General features: G+C 35.4%; 1 protein-coding gene and 1 long non-coding RNA gene across 32 annotated transcripts in view; one reads left to right on the forward strand and one right to left on the reverse strand.

The window, feature by feature from the left end:
- Positions 1–15236, reverse strand: part of LOC103909331 (uncharacterized) — a 79632-nt gene that overhangs the window by 33967 nt on the left and 30429 nt on the right. For 5 of the 28 annotated variants that reach the window (XR_015518646.1, XR_015518650.1, XR_015518647.1 and 2 more), the window contains exons 5-6: positions 10223–10439; positions 9850–9930 (exon numbers count right to left, since the gene is read on the reverse strand). This is a non-coding gene — a long non-coding RNA (uncharacterized LOC103909331). Of the gene's footprint in view, positions 1–6192; positions 7213–7299; positions 7435–9849; positions 9936–10021; positions 10440–15236 lie in introns of those variants that run through there. The other 23 variants (XR_015518638.1, XR_015518632.1, XR_015518624.1 and 20 more) reach the window with 13 other exon arrangements.
- On the forward strand, positions 8789–15161 carry gorab (golgin, rab6-interacting). 4 transcript variants are annotated; one of them, XR_015517490.1, is made up of 6 exons: positions 8794–9000; positions 10245–10569; positions 11069–11170; positions 11260–11400; positions 11965–12204; positions 13855–15161. XR_015517490.1 is itself a non-coding variant. In NM_001431147.1 (5 exon segments), coding segments are annotated over 3 exon segments (576 nt in total). In that variant the 5' UTR covers positions 8789–9000; positions 10245–10573; positions 11069–11114; the 3' UTR covers positions 14234–15161.

The following is a 15236-nucleotide window of genomic DNA, read 5'->3' on the forward strand; positions in this document are numbered from 1 at the left end:
GCCAACAAAAGAGCCAACGAGTCGCACCTCATAAATATAAAGTTCTTAAAAAAGGGATTGAATCAACGAATTAGACAAAAAAAAAAAATGAAGAAAGGCAAACGAGATCTAAAGGATAAACAACACAGAACAATAGAAAACAATAAACTTAGGACATAAATACTCAGCGGAAAAAAAGAAGGTTCAGGTAAACACAATATGTAACCATAGAAACAAACAAGGGAGACAGCGACAAAGTCTTGACCTTATTCTTCAATGCGGAAGTGCACTCGTTTTCACAATTGTTTTAGAACTTCCAATTTAGTTGCCCATGGGAGAAATGACTAGAAATAATAAATGGCAGAAAACTGTTAAGTTACTTGCTCTACAAACAAGCGTTTGCATGGCTTTACAGAATGAGACTGGAAGTCTTGAGCCAAAATGATTCAAATGGCTGAGACCGCTTGTACGCGGAGAATAAGGTGAATAGTAAGCTCTGAAAGGCTGTGACTTCACTAGACTAATAATCCTTGATCTAACTATTATGATTACTTAAAGATATAATTCTAAAAATAATTCTGAATATAAAAAATAGAAGATTCCAGACCACAGCTATAACAATAACAACGTAACTGCAAAAGATATCACTGGATTTGATTTGATTTTTTTATCTGATAAACAACAAAACACTGACAGCCAACCATTTGAAGCATTTAAAATCTTTGTGATATCTAAGAGCTTGGTTAAAGGACAGAAACTGTAAGAGTTTCATGACAAACACACAGCGAAAAAGACAGCGAATGATCACAGGATAATTTCTGTCTTTTCTAATCAGCTCATGACATCACACAGATCCGTCTCTGCTGCGCTAAACTCTTTGCAGATGGCAACTGAAACTCTCTTTCGCAGCATAAACAGAAAGAGGCGCTCAATGATGGACACAAACCGTGGGAGAGTCAAAACATGTGGCATCAGAAACCATTACATCTGCCTGAAGTTCAATCTCTGACATGCTTCGACCCCTAATCATCCCCCAAATCGACCTCAGCCTTCCTTCAGGTCAACCATCAATTGGCTGTTTGTCTTTTTGACCCGTTCCCTGACTGATTAAGGGAAGTGCCTTTTTATTGATGGCAAAAAGTCACACAGAGGCCATGATGTGCACTTGCTGATCCTTATTTAATTGCCCGTTAGTCATATATGACAGAATGCATGCTCTAGGGAGAGAGAAAAACTTGTTTCCTAGATCATACGTAACATGATCTAGAATGTCATACTTGATGTACTGTGTCAAAAACATTGGTTTCTCAGCAAATTAATCCTTTTTATAAAAGAATGTACCTAATCATTGATATTTCTTTTTCATGTTAAAGGTTCAGTGTGTAAGTTTGACACCCAGTGGTTGAACTAGGTATTGCATTCCTGGATCAAAACAAACACAAGGGTAGGTTGCCAGATTGAGGACCAACAGGAGTGAGTCTGACGATTGAGCCTAAAGCCGCCTTTCCACTGCACACGACAAGCGACAGACCGGAAATCATTCATTTTCAATGTAGAGTAGTCAGGCAGCTGGGTGGAGTTCCGATCATCTCCGTATGCGGACAATTCGGAACCGATTTGAGCTTCGGATACACTGAAACATTTGAACATCTGCGACTAGACTGTATGCAACCGGCTGACCAGATGTGATGTATTCAAGTGTTGTCCAAGCAGATCCGTGTGTGTAATATGAGAAATACTAGTTTTTTTGTTGGTTTTTTTTTTTATCAGAAAAAAGTCAATATTAAACAAAAAAACATTTCTATTCATAAATGAGTAATAAAAAAATATTGTCTTCTCATTCCCTCCAAAATTTTAGTCTATGAGCTTCTAGAATTTATTTATTCAACCATGGTGAACGCAGAGAATAAAGGCTCCTGTTTTTGCACTACTTTATTTCGGACGCTGTGAAAACAGCTTCTCCCCCATGGTGCACAACAAAACTGAACATTCTGTGCGACTGCCACAAGGGGACATATTCCGACAGATAGTTCTAACACCTCGAATTGATATATTACAATAGGCTTCTAGTTCTTGCAGCTGAACAACAGAAACCTGACATGTGCTTAAATCAGTGTTAAGTGCTAATAATGTGAATTTGAATGCATTTCACATGACATTTATTGCCATACTACTGAAAGCAGAGGCAGATAGTTCTTTCATATCTTGAAAATAAAATAAACCGTTTGAAATTGAACTTTAGAGCTGTGACTCAAAACCAACATCTATCAGTGATTCAGCATGGACATTTAATAATGCTAAAGAAGTTTACTATGTATTAATTAGATAATAACCTTACCATTTCGTGAGTGAGTGCATATTCTGTGCTTAAATGCCTATATTTGAATTTCTGTGGTGTTTCGTCTGGTGCAAACAGCCCAATTGCTTATAACTGCAAATCTCCTCACATAGCGTGTTGTTAGGAGACGAGGTACAATCGGCTCACCTAATGTTTACGTTCATATATTTATATTATTTGCTAATTGATAACTTCATGTAAAACTGTCTGTCACAGATGCACACTTTGAGAGCCTTCCTGAATGAATAAATGAATGAATGAAAGCTGTTTTCCATCAGTGTTGCCAACTATTTTCACAGAAAATGTGCTAAACTCTGGCTAAAAAGTTGCTAAAATGTCACTAGATTGTCATATGTCAATTTGTATATTACTGACGCATCACTTTCAACCATTTCTGTTTGGCTACGGTTAAGAAAGAAGTATTTATATTTGCAATATGCTTTACATATGCATGTCAATTTAACTAAATTTATTGATGTTTGAATACAGTATTATTATAGATGTGTAGTGAATTTGCAATTATCTCACTGACGTAATAAACTCAGACAAGTTCCAAAACTGTCACTAAAATGTCTGTGATTGTAAACAAAAAATGAATAAATGGACAAATTAAATTGATAAAACTTAAACAAAGGAGAAGCAGACTGGTTAGACTGTACAAGGGAAATACCTCACACTCGCGGTGCTAAATCATTTGCAATTAGTATGCAGAGGGGGGATCTGTTCTCAAGCTGCAGGTAGGAGAGACTGCTGTACTACGACTAGGGTAACTGAGGTAAGGGAGGGGCATACGCATCACACACAACTTGTTGAGAAGATTAGGAACGGTATAAAATAAACACATGAGAGTCTATAAAAATCTCCAGTGACATCAAAAAAATAGCTAGATTTGCCACTAGTCGATTTTTTGAAAATTTGTCACTAGGGAGATTTGAAAAGTTGCTAAATATGGTGACCAAGTCGCTAAGTTGGCAACACTGTTTTCCACCAAGGTAACCTGGTGTTTAAATATAATTGACTAAACTGGCATTGAGCGGTTAAAAGAACTAAAACAAAGACAGTCGTTCTGGCATGTAACACATTTCCAAAGCAAAATATCTGACTTGAGCAATGTTTTTCAGATAAACATAAATGTTCATTCAGCGTGTTTCTTAAATATCTGCAAACATATTATGCTATTTTTATAATAATAAATAATATAATAATTAATAATTGGAGCACAAATAAAGATATTTATTTTCTTCATTCATTTTCTTTTTGGCTTAGTCCCTTTATTATGAACCGCCAACTTAACCAGCATATGTTTTACGTAGTGGATGCCCTTCCAGCTGCAACCCATCACTGGGAAACACCCATACACTCTCATTCACACACATACACTACGGACAATTTAGCTTACCCAATTCCCCTATGGCCCATGTCTTTGGACTGTGGGGGAAACCAGAGTACCCAGAGGAAACCCAGGCGAACACGGGGAGAACATGCAAACTCCACACAGAAATACCAACTGACCCAGCCGAGGCTCAAACCAGCAACCTTCTTGCTGTGAGGCGACAGTGCTACCAAATGAAGATACCTATGAATTATTTTGATTGGGTTGTTTATATTATCTAATCAATGTTTTTATGTCAATTCATAATTTGAAATGATTGTGTTTAGAAAAATGCTTTATTTTCTAATCTTTTTCTAAACGTTTTAGATGAAAAGATTCACTGGAATGCCAAAAATCGTTTAGATTTCATTAAAAACATCTTCGTTTCATTTCTGAAGATGAACGAAAGTCTTTTGGGTTTGGACTGATGTGAGGGTGAGAAAATGCTAGCATCATTTTCTTTCTAGGGTGAACTAACCTTTTAATACTGGACTGTGCAGCCACAGTTTTCTTAAATATATATCTCCCCCAGCCAAAATAAAGCTATTTCATGCATTTAACACATAATAAATCATTCTTTTTTGCCCCTCTGTCAAATAGTTCCATATGATTCATGCATACTTATGTTATGTCTAAAAGAAACTTTATCTGTCTGTTTAATTTTAGATAGCCAAACCGAACTTGTTACCAAAGTGTTAGGTGATGTTCCCTGCACATTTTTTAACTATGGATAATATAACTCATAAAATAAGATAGCATGTCACTAAAAACCAGCAATAGTGGTTTTATTAATGCAAAAAACTATGTCGTATTTAACAAAACTATATTTAGTCTCACATTCAAATAGGAGTGTGCTTCTCTCAACACATTGAAACATTAATTCAAAACAAAAGTGTATGATTTATTCTGCCTGCTTTATATTTTCATTTCTTTTTTCTTTCTGGCACATAATTTAACACTGCCATCTTTGCTCTGAAGTTTGAACGAATGAACTGCAAATTCATGCTGCTTGTTCTTTGGGTGATGGTGGATATTTCTCACATCTTTTTTTCCTTTCTTGTAACTAAGAATCTGGTCATGCTTGGGCCAAAGACTCTTCCATCTTAATTTAACACAAGCTCACGTTCACTTGGTCTGCCATATGGAGCACACGCATCAGTCTGTCTTCTCGAAGTCTACATTTATCCTTTCCTGAGGTGTTTCTCCTTTAAAGTGCACAAATAACTCCAGATGGATCAAAGATGTGAGTGTGCCTTTAAAAAGCTGCTGTGAAGTGGCAGTGATTGTTTGGCTGGCCGTTGTAGGGCAATTAACCGTGCTTGACTTCTTAACAAAATACAGTTGAGGAACTGATTGGAGGGATGTGTATTTTTTCTTTCTGTGTTGACATGCAGACACAGCTTTTTATTATTATTTTTATTTTTTCAAAGAAAGTGACTAGAGAGAATTAAAGTGACTGTTTAGCTGTTAGTCTGTATTTGTATGCTTTTCCCGTCGGGATGAAGTGTTATGTCATGGTAACACACTGCACCCTGAGGGCAACAGGCCAAATCTGTCAAAGGCGAATGCCAATTTAGATGAGTTAAAAGGTGATATTTGTGAAGGATTACTCAAAGAGAATGAAAAAAAGAAATATGTGAAGTATTTAGGTCATGTTGTGTTTTTAGAATATAAGCAATTCAATATTGAATCAGACGCAGATGTTTATCACCAATACAATTATTTAATTAAAATTAATGGCACATAAATGAATGACCAGATTTTATTGTGCTGAATATATATTTTATTTAAACAGAATAATAATGTTAATATTTATTTTTGTTCTGTTTTTAAAAGCTTTTTTTTTGCTAAATGTAATTCTATATTATATTGTATATATAGAAATTTATTCACATGAAGAATACTTATTTTATGATAACATCTTACTGTAAGAAATAGGTGGTTTGGTTGGCAGAATTGTACCATTAAAATTCGATAGAAATGAAAAGTAACAGAAATTAGGTAAAATACATATATTTTTAAATGTACGGCATACAACCATATTTCATTGTTTTTTAAGTACTAAAATCTATACAATGCAACATAAAACTCTAATGTACATCACTGATGAGAAAAAAACATAAACAAGCAAGCCTGTAGCCAGCCTAGTGAAAGGGGGACCTTTTTGCAATTTTTCACTAAATTTCCTTTTTAATTGTGAGGTTTAAATACTGAATTTAGTGACATTTTAAGTATTATTTTTCAACTCGATTAGCTTGTAGGAAGATCATCATACTTGCACATTTTTATACTAAAAAATTTCCTTAAGAGTTAAAATAAAGGAAAATGAAGAAAGAAATACTTATTTTTTAAAGGAGCATTAGGAGAAAAATGAAATGTGTTCAAGTTTGAAATGAAAAACTATAGCCTATTTTCATTTATTAGGCAAATAACAAACTGAGCAGCACATTTAACTTTCCTCTGTCAGAATTTGGTCACTTAAATATTGAACGATCAAAACATAGTAACAATAATGTATTTTAATAATGTCTCTCTTGTAAAAGGTACATTTGAAAAATCACAAATAACAACAATAGCCTAATTAGTATTAAAATTTGGTCTTTTTTTTAAAGAATAAGGCCCAAGATTTAGAATAAACATTTCTTGTAAAATTCCTTGTCTCTATTTACCAACAATACAGTACTGAAAGATGACTTCACTTACTTCAGATTCTGCTTAAAGCCTTTGATGGGTTATTTTCACAAATTATGATGGCTTACTTGTCAAAAGAGGACAAATGAGCTCATGTATGGGACAAATTTTGGACCTTTGTCAGTGGGGGTACCCCCCTAGCTAAGGGCCTGACAAGTGTATCATGCAGGGAATTCTGTCAATTTACAGTTATTTACAGTTAATTGATTAAAAATATATTAACATATTCTCTCTTGAAAAAGAAAAAATGCACAATAATTTCGGCAAACATTAATGCATTGTTACTTGTCATGCCATAAATTGAACAAAAATAAGAACACTATTATTTTTTAATAATATTCTGTTTTGAAGTTCCTGGCAAAATTCTATACGCCTCCCAATAGTGTGTATATTTTCTGGATTTCAAAATATTTTTTGCTGTTTGTTCAAACTACTTATTTAAAATGAGCTGAATCAACACAAGTCTTGAGGGGGGCAAATATTTGTTTTTCTGTCCAATTCACTTAAATTTGTAAAAACAATTACATTAACTTAATCGATTTGTGTCAGGACAGCATGAAGGAATTGTGTTGAACCCAACATTTTTTGCAGTGTATATGACAGCGTTTAAACACTAAATTCCGATACTTGCCAACACTGGCAGCTCAACACCAAACAAATGAAGGTCAAACCCAGAATATCTCACTGATACTGCTGCTAGTAATAGGAAATCAGACATCAGTGTTGCGGCTAACGCAGCAAACTCAAGTTAACTCAGACTAATCCAAAGAAATTAGTGGGCCTCCCAAAGCCTGACACCGCGCGCTGGAGCTCTGCACAATCATGGCAGCTTCTGGCAATAAAGCAAAGAGTGTAATATGATCCAACTGTTTGACGTTTCCTTTTCTCTGAGGATTTCATGCTTTTTATCAGCAAGCTTGCTCTTTCATTAACCTCTGACCTCTCGAGCACGAGGAGCGCAGGATGGCTCAGTCAACGTGAAGAGGGTAATTGGAGCAAGAAGATGAGGATAAACAAAATTAGTCGTCAAATCCAATAGTCTGATGTAGATTTCCTGGAGGACAGATTATAAACAAACTCTTTTCATGCAATATTCAAAAAATACTTATGCAGTAGTTAGACAAAGAAACAATAATAATACAGTCTAACCTGTTTAAACCACTGGCTTATATCCTCTAAGCATATTCTTTTTGTTATTTTATTTAAACCTATTTTAACAAACAGTGCCACAGTTCCTTATGCAATTATTTAAAATATTCAGGTCAATGGTAACAATAAAAATTGAATTAATAATCAGTGTTGCAGTGGCGCAGTGGGTAGCACGATCACCTCACAGCAAGAAGGTCACTAGTTCGAGCCACGTCTGGTTCAGTTAGCATTTCTGTGTGGAGTTTGCATGTTTTCCCTATGTTTCCAGGTGTTTCTGGTTTCCCACAAAGTTCAAAGACATGTGGTAAATTCAATAATCTAAATTGGCCGTAGTGTATGTGTGTGTAATGTATGGCTGTAGTGTATGGATGTTTCCCAGTGCTGGGTTGCAGCTAGAAGGGCATCCGCTGGATAGGTTGGCAGTTCATTCCGCTGTGGCGACGGTCCTGTAGGGCCGGTGTTCTGCATTGTTTAGCTTTCAATTCCTTTAACACACTTGTCTTGCCTGGAAGTTTTAGTATACCTAGAAATAGCTTAATTAGCTGGTTTAGGTGTGTTTAATTGGGGTTGAAATTAAAATATGCAGGACACCCGCCCTCCAGGACCGAGTCTGGGCATCCCTGCCATAGAAAGTCTGTCTTAATACTGTATAGACCATTTCAATGTGGTGATGTTACTGGCCCATGAACATTTCCTGCTTGTTATCAAGCTATTTCATAACTAACAAGAGCCAGTTCAGTCATAACTTAATGTTAAAACAGCTATTATAACATTATTGATCAATATGTGAACCTTTTTGCGTTCTCGTAAGCTACAGAAATGAAAAATGTAAAACAGGAAATACATTAGGAGCATTGTTATTGTTTACATTCCTTAAAATGGTGCAGTTATTGTTGTATTTTTGTTTGTTTTTAGTGAGTCCACGCTTCAAAATCCCAGTGGATGCAGTAAATTACCTTTTTAGCTTACTGTTTATAAATACTGGATACATCTTTTCATTTTTTTAGTAGGGAACGTTTTTATAAAGTTTATTTCCTATAACTATTGCCTGCAACTAAAAACATAAGTACATCATAACATAAAAAAAATATTTAATCAAATTTACAAGAAAATTATACAATTATAAACAGTTGTATTTCGTTCGAAATATTATACTCATACGGCATATACAATATTAGTGTAAATAATAAAACAAAACAGACAGGCAACTTCAGAGGGCACACGCAAAGGGGGCCTTTTTAGGGTCTTGAACGTGGCAGTCATTATACACAAACATGGCGGCCAGATGAGCTCTTAAAGTTGTTACCGTATTTGTAGGTAAAAAGGAACATTTAAACCAACAACTATTTGTCTTTGCTAATGCCCGATTTACATTATAGCTGCGAGCAACTCTATAGTGTATTGAAAATGGCTGCTTGGGCTGGATTTTCAGAGGAAGAACTGCGAAAACTGCAGCACAACGGCGAAGTTGGTGAGTACAAGTGCTGAAACTTCACTCGAAAACTTTTTTCATTCGCGCCGTCTGCATGCATATGTAACCAAATCAATTGAGGTAACGTAAAGTTGGTTTTATATTCACACATTCGGACTTTCTCCTTAATTATTTAATTAAAAAAATTCTTTGCAAATTGTAAATATAGCAAATTATTTAATATTATTATTTAATATTTAATATTAGCAGCCAATGATACGGTCAACCAAATAGTCCTAATGTTGTTTTTGAAGTCATATTTGCATGCGATTTCTGACCGAATATTCAAAATAAAGTGATAAAAAAACATTGGGACCGTTTCACTGTGCGATAGTGCGAATATAAAGCCAACTTTAACTCAATTACTAAATCGTCATTTATTCTGACTGTATTTTGTAAGTTATTAAGCCAAGACACTGCTGGTGAATAAGGTAAAATGTAGTACTATCAACAGTATTTACTCAGTTAGTTTATTAAGTATTTGTTTATGTATTTAAGAATACGTTAAGAAACTGTTTTACATTACAAGAGTTATATTAATGTTACGTTGAAATACGCCAAAGATTTAATGCAAATTATTGCACATTGAACATGAAGTCAGTTAAGTTCAAAATTCTTGGCTTTAATTTTATTTTAATGTTGTTAGTATTATTTTTAGTAAATGTTAAAAACAACAATGTTTTTAGGTGTGGATAACGTTTTAAAAAAATATATAAACTTTTCCATAAATCAGAAAATACTGCAAACTGCTAACAAAACATGTTCACTAATTTGCAGAATAAAATGTTGTATATAGTCAGGCAAATTATGTTTGCACATTCCTCTTTTAAAAAGCTGAAATTCACTCACCTTCAGCTTATTCCCATATTTATCAGGGGTTGCCACAGTGGAATGATCTGCCGATTACTAGGGCAACAGATGTCTTTCCAACTGCACTTCAGAATACAGATATGAATAAAATTATTTATGTAAGTGTTGCTTAAGGGTATATTTTTGATATTTAGACTCTGTGCTAAAAATGCAGCAAGAAATTAAAGTGTATATTCTATTGACAATAGATTTAAAACCCAAAAAGGTCAAATTTGACAGGTTCATGTAACAATAATTTTTTTTTTTTTTTGCTTACAGTGCCTCGTCTTAAATACATCTCAGAAAGTCTTAAGATATATGCACAAGTTAGTCTCAGATTTTAGGGCTCAGACACTTATTTGAGTAGTGATACCTCTGTTCAAATCATCCTCCAGCAAATCAGGCTGTGTCTGTCACATTGGGTCGTGGCCGGAAACCTGCTCAGACTAACCGGAGCAGACAGCAGCTGCAGCGGGAGAGGGCTCTTCAGCTGGCGGCCAAACAGAAGGAGATCAGTCAGTCTCTTCTACCCGACCAACAGCTTACCAGACCACCAGAGCCACCAGCTTCCAGTCACCCCGCTCCTCCTGCTGAAACACCAGACGAGCAGTCAGTACCGGTCAAGCATGAGGCAGAACCTGTTAAGCCTGACCCAGCATCCCCTGTCCAGTCTATACCACCTGCAGACTTCAAGGAGCTTGACAAACAGGAAGTGGAATTGTTAGTAAGTCCATTTCCTTTGCAAACACTAGCTCAGACACTGTTTATAGCTTACATCTTTATAAAACGATAGTTTACCCACCCATTTATTGCTGATTTTACTCATTCGACTTTTTTTGATTCAGTAGAACATTTAATAAACACATTTTTGCTGAAATAGTGCCCCCTGGTGATTTTGCTAATTGGCTAGTCCAGGGGTGGCCAACCCTGTTCCTGGAGAGCCACCTTCCTGCAGATTTCAGTAGCTACCCATATCAAACAAACGTGAATCAATTAATTAGGACCTGAACACCACGTGATAATTACAGGCAGGTGTGTTTGATGTGGGTTGCAACTGAAATCTGCAGGAAGGTGGCTCTCCAAGAACAGGGTTGGCCACCCCTGGGCTAGTCAATAGCTAGATGGACTTGGAAAGGCAAATTTAAATGAACACCTGAAATATGCTTATTTTATATAACATTTAACAACTAAATAATGTTTGTGTGCATTGTTGTAACAGGCGGGAGAAGAACCGTCTGCAGCAGTTGCAGTGGGAACAGAGGATCATGGAAGAGAAGAATAAAAAAAGAAAAGCTCTCCTTACAAAGACTATTGCTGAAAAGTAAGAGCAAATCTCTCCTTTCAAACGATCAAAACCCATCGGTCTAAAGTTTAATACTATTTTGAATGTGTGCAAAATCCCTTTTGCAGGTCTAAACAGACACAGGCTGAAGCCATAAAACTGAAGAAGATCCAGAGAGAACTTCAGGTGCTTGATGATTCTGTGTCCAGTGACATTGGGGTTCTCAGAAAACTGATCGAGCAATCCAGCATGGATTATTCCCTGGCATGGTGATTATTATTATTATTACAGTCTATTCCATGAAAACAAAACAGAGATTTCAGCAGCTTCTTGTTGAAAGTGTCACTTTGTTTAAAGTATGTCACTTTAAAATAGTAGTTGGCCAAACTGAGTACTACTGATCTGATTATTAATATTAATACTGGATATAGTACATTGAATCTGTTAATTCAGGAGTGAAAATGCTGCCCTCTGTAGCCTCTATATATCAATTCAACCAAATTATGAACAAGACAACTGCATGTGCATGTGAATTATTACTTGTAACTTTTGCACAATTGACACTTTTCACACAATATTGCACCTTTTGAATTTTTTTTGCAATAAAGTTTTACATTTTTAAATGACAATATAGTGAAGTAAAATTTCAAACTCGGACTCAACTTTATTATCCCATTTAGAGAAAGTAAAATTGCAGTAAGGTGCCATAACATAGGCAAAGTTCCATGTACACATTAGCAAAATATTACCACAAATCATACAATACATCATATTTAGATGCATCTCCCTCCCCACTGGACTCATTTAATGACCTAATGGCTACCTATTTGCAGGACAATGGCCATTAGGAACTCTAAAACGACATCCTGATGGCAGCAGCTAAAACACGGAGAACAATGGGTGACCTGGAGTGCATAAGATACCCTGAGCTCTCTTTAAAACATAATTATGGTAAATTATCATTGGAACAGTTTAGTTAAAACCGATGACCTTGCCTGCCACCTTCACAAGACTACTCAACCTGTTCTTATTTGACAGACTCGGATTACTGTAACAAGCAAAAATGCAGAAAGGTAAAACAGATTCAATAAATTGTTTATAAAACAGTGATACCATAGAGCTGCAAACCCCAAATTATCTAAGTTTCCCAGAAAAAAAAAAGTCTTTGAATGTTTTTATTTTTTATAAACAGCCTGGGTGTTATGTCAACATATTGTAGATAAAGACCCCTAGATATTTATGTGTGTCAACAATTTCAATGACCACACCTTTACTAGTTGTTATGCTGGGGGTAGGAGAAGCCTTCCTGTAATCTATCAACATAAATAGTATTCAAACACTTTATGAGCAATGCAGTCTGAATGAAGTAAAAAAGAATTCTAAGCAATCCATCTCATGTACACTTTCCATTTTACCATTTTCCATTTTAGAAGATGCAGAACCTCACGGTAGAAACGGAACAGACTTTAGAACTCTTTTTATCCCAGTGTCAATCAGACTATTGAACACGGATCGATAGTGTGCTTATGTTTTTTCCTGTATGTAATTCTTTAGGATGTTTGCTTATTTTATCATTTTTATTGTGTCAGAACTTGAAGTGCTCTGAGAGTCCAGGGAAATTTCCCCTTGAGGTACAATAAAGTATACAAACAAATAAATAAAATAACCATTACCAAATTGTTTAATTCTGTAAACTACTAAAATTGTCCAAATTCTAAAAATTTTTTGAAGGCTTCTGTGTGTGTGTTCAGTTTTGTCTTTTTTTATGGCGATTTTATGGCTTTTTTTGGTTCTTTTTGTTTTTAAAGTGAAATAATAAAAAAGAAACACGAGGCTGCAAAAAATGCTTGTTTTGGAAGAAAATTTTAAATGACTTGAGTTATACTTTTCAGGAAATTCATCTTGGTCTCAAATAGCAAATTTGTCTTGGACTCGGTACACATACAAAAGAGAGGCACCTAACATTTACCAATAACAATGAGATTTAAAAGACCCTTCAAGGTAGTTTGTCATTTAAAATGCTAATGCACACTAGTAGAAAATCGCATATAACCAATCCTTTTACACAAAAGAACTTTGTATTGCTTTCTAAGCTGGCAGTTAGAGGCTTCTGCATCTGAACTCTTCTATATTCTATGCATATTGTATATGTGTGTGTGTGTGTGTGTGTGTATAGAGAAAGTGTGAGTATCACTCAGATAATTAATTTTATTTACTTGAAATGCAATATTGCATAAATAAAATTTGAAAAATAATGGAATACTAATGTGTTTCACTTATTCCTAATCATTTACTAGGAATCTTTTATTTTGAAAATGACCCCCTCTATCTATTAGTTAGGCTTTACTGCAAGCTTTTATTTTATTAAATTAACTTGGTTACTTGCTCCGGTTTCCCCCACAATTCCAAAGACGCGCTATAGGTAAATTGGGTAAGCTAAATTGTCCATAGTGTATGTGTGTGAAGGAGAGAGTTTGGGTGGTTCCCCGTGATGGGTTGCAACTGGAAGGGCATCCGCTGTGTAAAATATATGCTGAATAAGTTGGCGGTTCATTCCACTGTGGTGACCTCAGATTAATAAAGGGACTAAGCCAAAAGGAAAATGAATTTATGAACTTGGTCATTTATTTTTAAAAGAATTCAGTGTTCCTTCACCTTAAGCTTGTATTGATCTTCATACATCTAACTCTACTATCTCTGCCGATCCCTCTCACTGTTAACAGGAAGCGCTTTGAGAAAGCAGAGGCTGAGTATGTTGCCGCTAAGATGGACTTGCACAGGAAGACCGAGGTGAAAGAGCAGCTGACAGAGCACCTGTGTGCAATCATCCAACAGAACGAGCTGCGCAAGGCCCGCAAACTGGAAGAGCTGATGCTGCAGCTGGAGCTAAATGCTGAGGAAGTGCCCAGTCCAGATCAAACGCAACTACAGGACAAACAGAAAGAGCCTGTTACTGAGAACGGTCCTGCAGCAGAGCTGGAGAGATGTACAGAGGCGAATGGCTCAAGTATGAGCAAAGACAGTTCCATTACAGAAACCAAGATCAGCCAAGACAATCAGGAGAGTGAAGCAGCAGATGTTTCAGCAGATGGGCTTCGCTAGCTTCCAAGCATCATTAATTTAAAAGAGGCTTCATAACGCTTTACATAACACTTGCTACCAGCTTTACTAATATCTCTATTGTGTGAGAATGCTGAACAAAAGCAATAATCCTATATTTCTTTATTTAAACATTTTTGGCATTTTTGGATTATACAAAAGCCATGTTGGTGTCTTCTCAAATGCCATGAAGGTAATTCTATTACTACTAACGCTGAAATGCCTTGGCATTATGTGACTCAGATATTGATTGTGATTGTTTTCATTTAAACTGTTACTTGATCCTGAATGTAAGGAGTTAAAACAATGCTGCATCCTTTTATTGTGCTTCATCTGGATGTCATTGTATAATTGAATCTGTCATGCATTAAGAAAATGGACCACAAATCTCTTGAAAACACTACATTAAATACTAAATACTGTTAATTTTATATCGTTCCATAACTGTGACGCTATTCAAAATGAATTAGTGGCAGGCGGTCTGGTGGTAGTTTGTAGTCATGATTTATTTCACATGATGTTGCACAAGTGTATGGTGGGATCTTTTATCTGTATATGGTGGTTGTCTCATAAAAGTAACGTTATGCGAATGTTAACAAATCAATAACAGCAGTTTTTTTTTTATCTTGCAAAGCTGATGGTTTACTCAGCAGAGATTGTTTTGTACAGTATGAGGGGAAATTCTATTGGAGTGTGAAAAGTATATAGAATTTTAAAATCTTGTCAAATGCTCTTATAGAGCCCGTCATCAACTATGAAAACATTTTATATAATGGTCAGGATATTTATTTTTAAAAAAGGTTTAGGATATGACTTTTTTTTTTTTTTTTTTAAGTGAATTGTAATGTCTTTTGTTTCATTTCATGCGTGCACGAATGGGTGTCGAGGCATATACATATTTTAATGGTTAAATAAAATATTTAAATATCAATCCGTTTTAAGTTTTTTTTTTTTATTGCACTCAAGACTATAAACTTTCTAAAAGACCAGTTTACATTTTTGTGTG

Source organism: Danio rerio, chromosome 20 (assembly GCF_052040795.2).
Source record: "Danio rerio strain M-AB ecotype USA chromosome 20, GRCz13ab, whole genome shotgun sequence".
Classification (NCBI taxonomy): domain Eukaryota; kingdom Metazoa; phylum Chordata; class Actinopteri; order Cypriniformes; family Danionidae; genus Danio; species Danio rerio.

Bases quoted from the DNA above. Each gene is read 5' to 3' on its own strand.
- gorab (XM_087296462.1), top strand. From the start codon at position 11,115: ATGGAAGAGAAGAATAAAAAAAGAAAAGCTCTCCTTACAAAGACTATT. The intron at 11,171-11,259 runs GTAAGAGCAAAT...TCCCTTTTGCAG, and splicing joins ACAAAGACTATTGCTGAAAA to GTCTAAACAGACACAGGCTG. The intron at 11,401-13,854 runs GTGATTATTATT...CACTGTTAACAG, and splicing joins ATGGATTATTCCCTGGCATG to GAAGCGCTTTGAGAAAGCAG.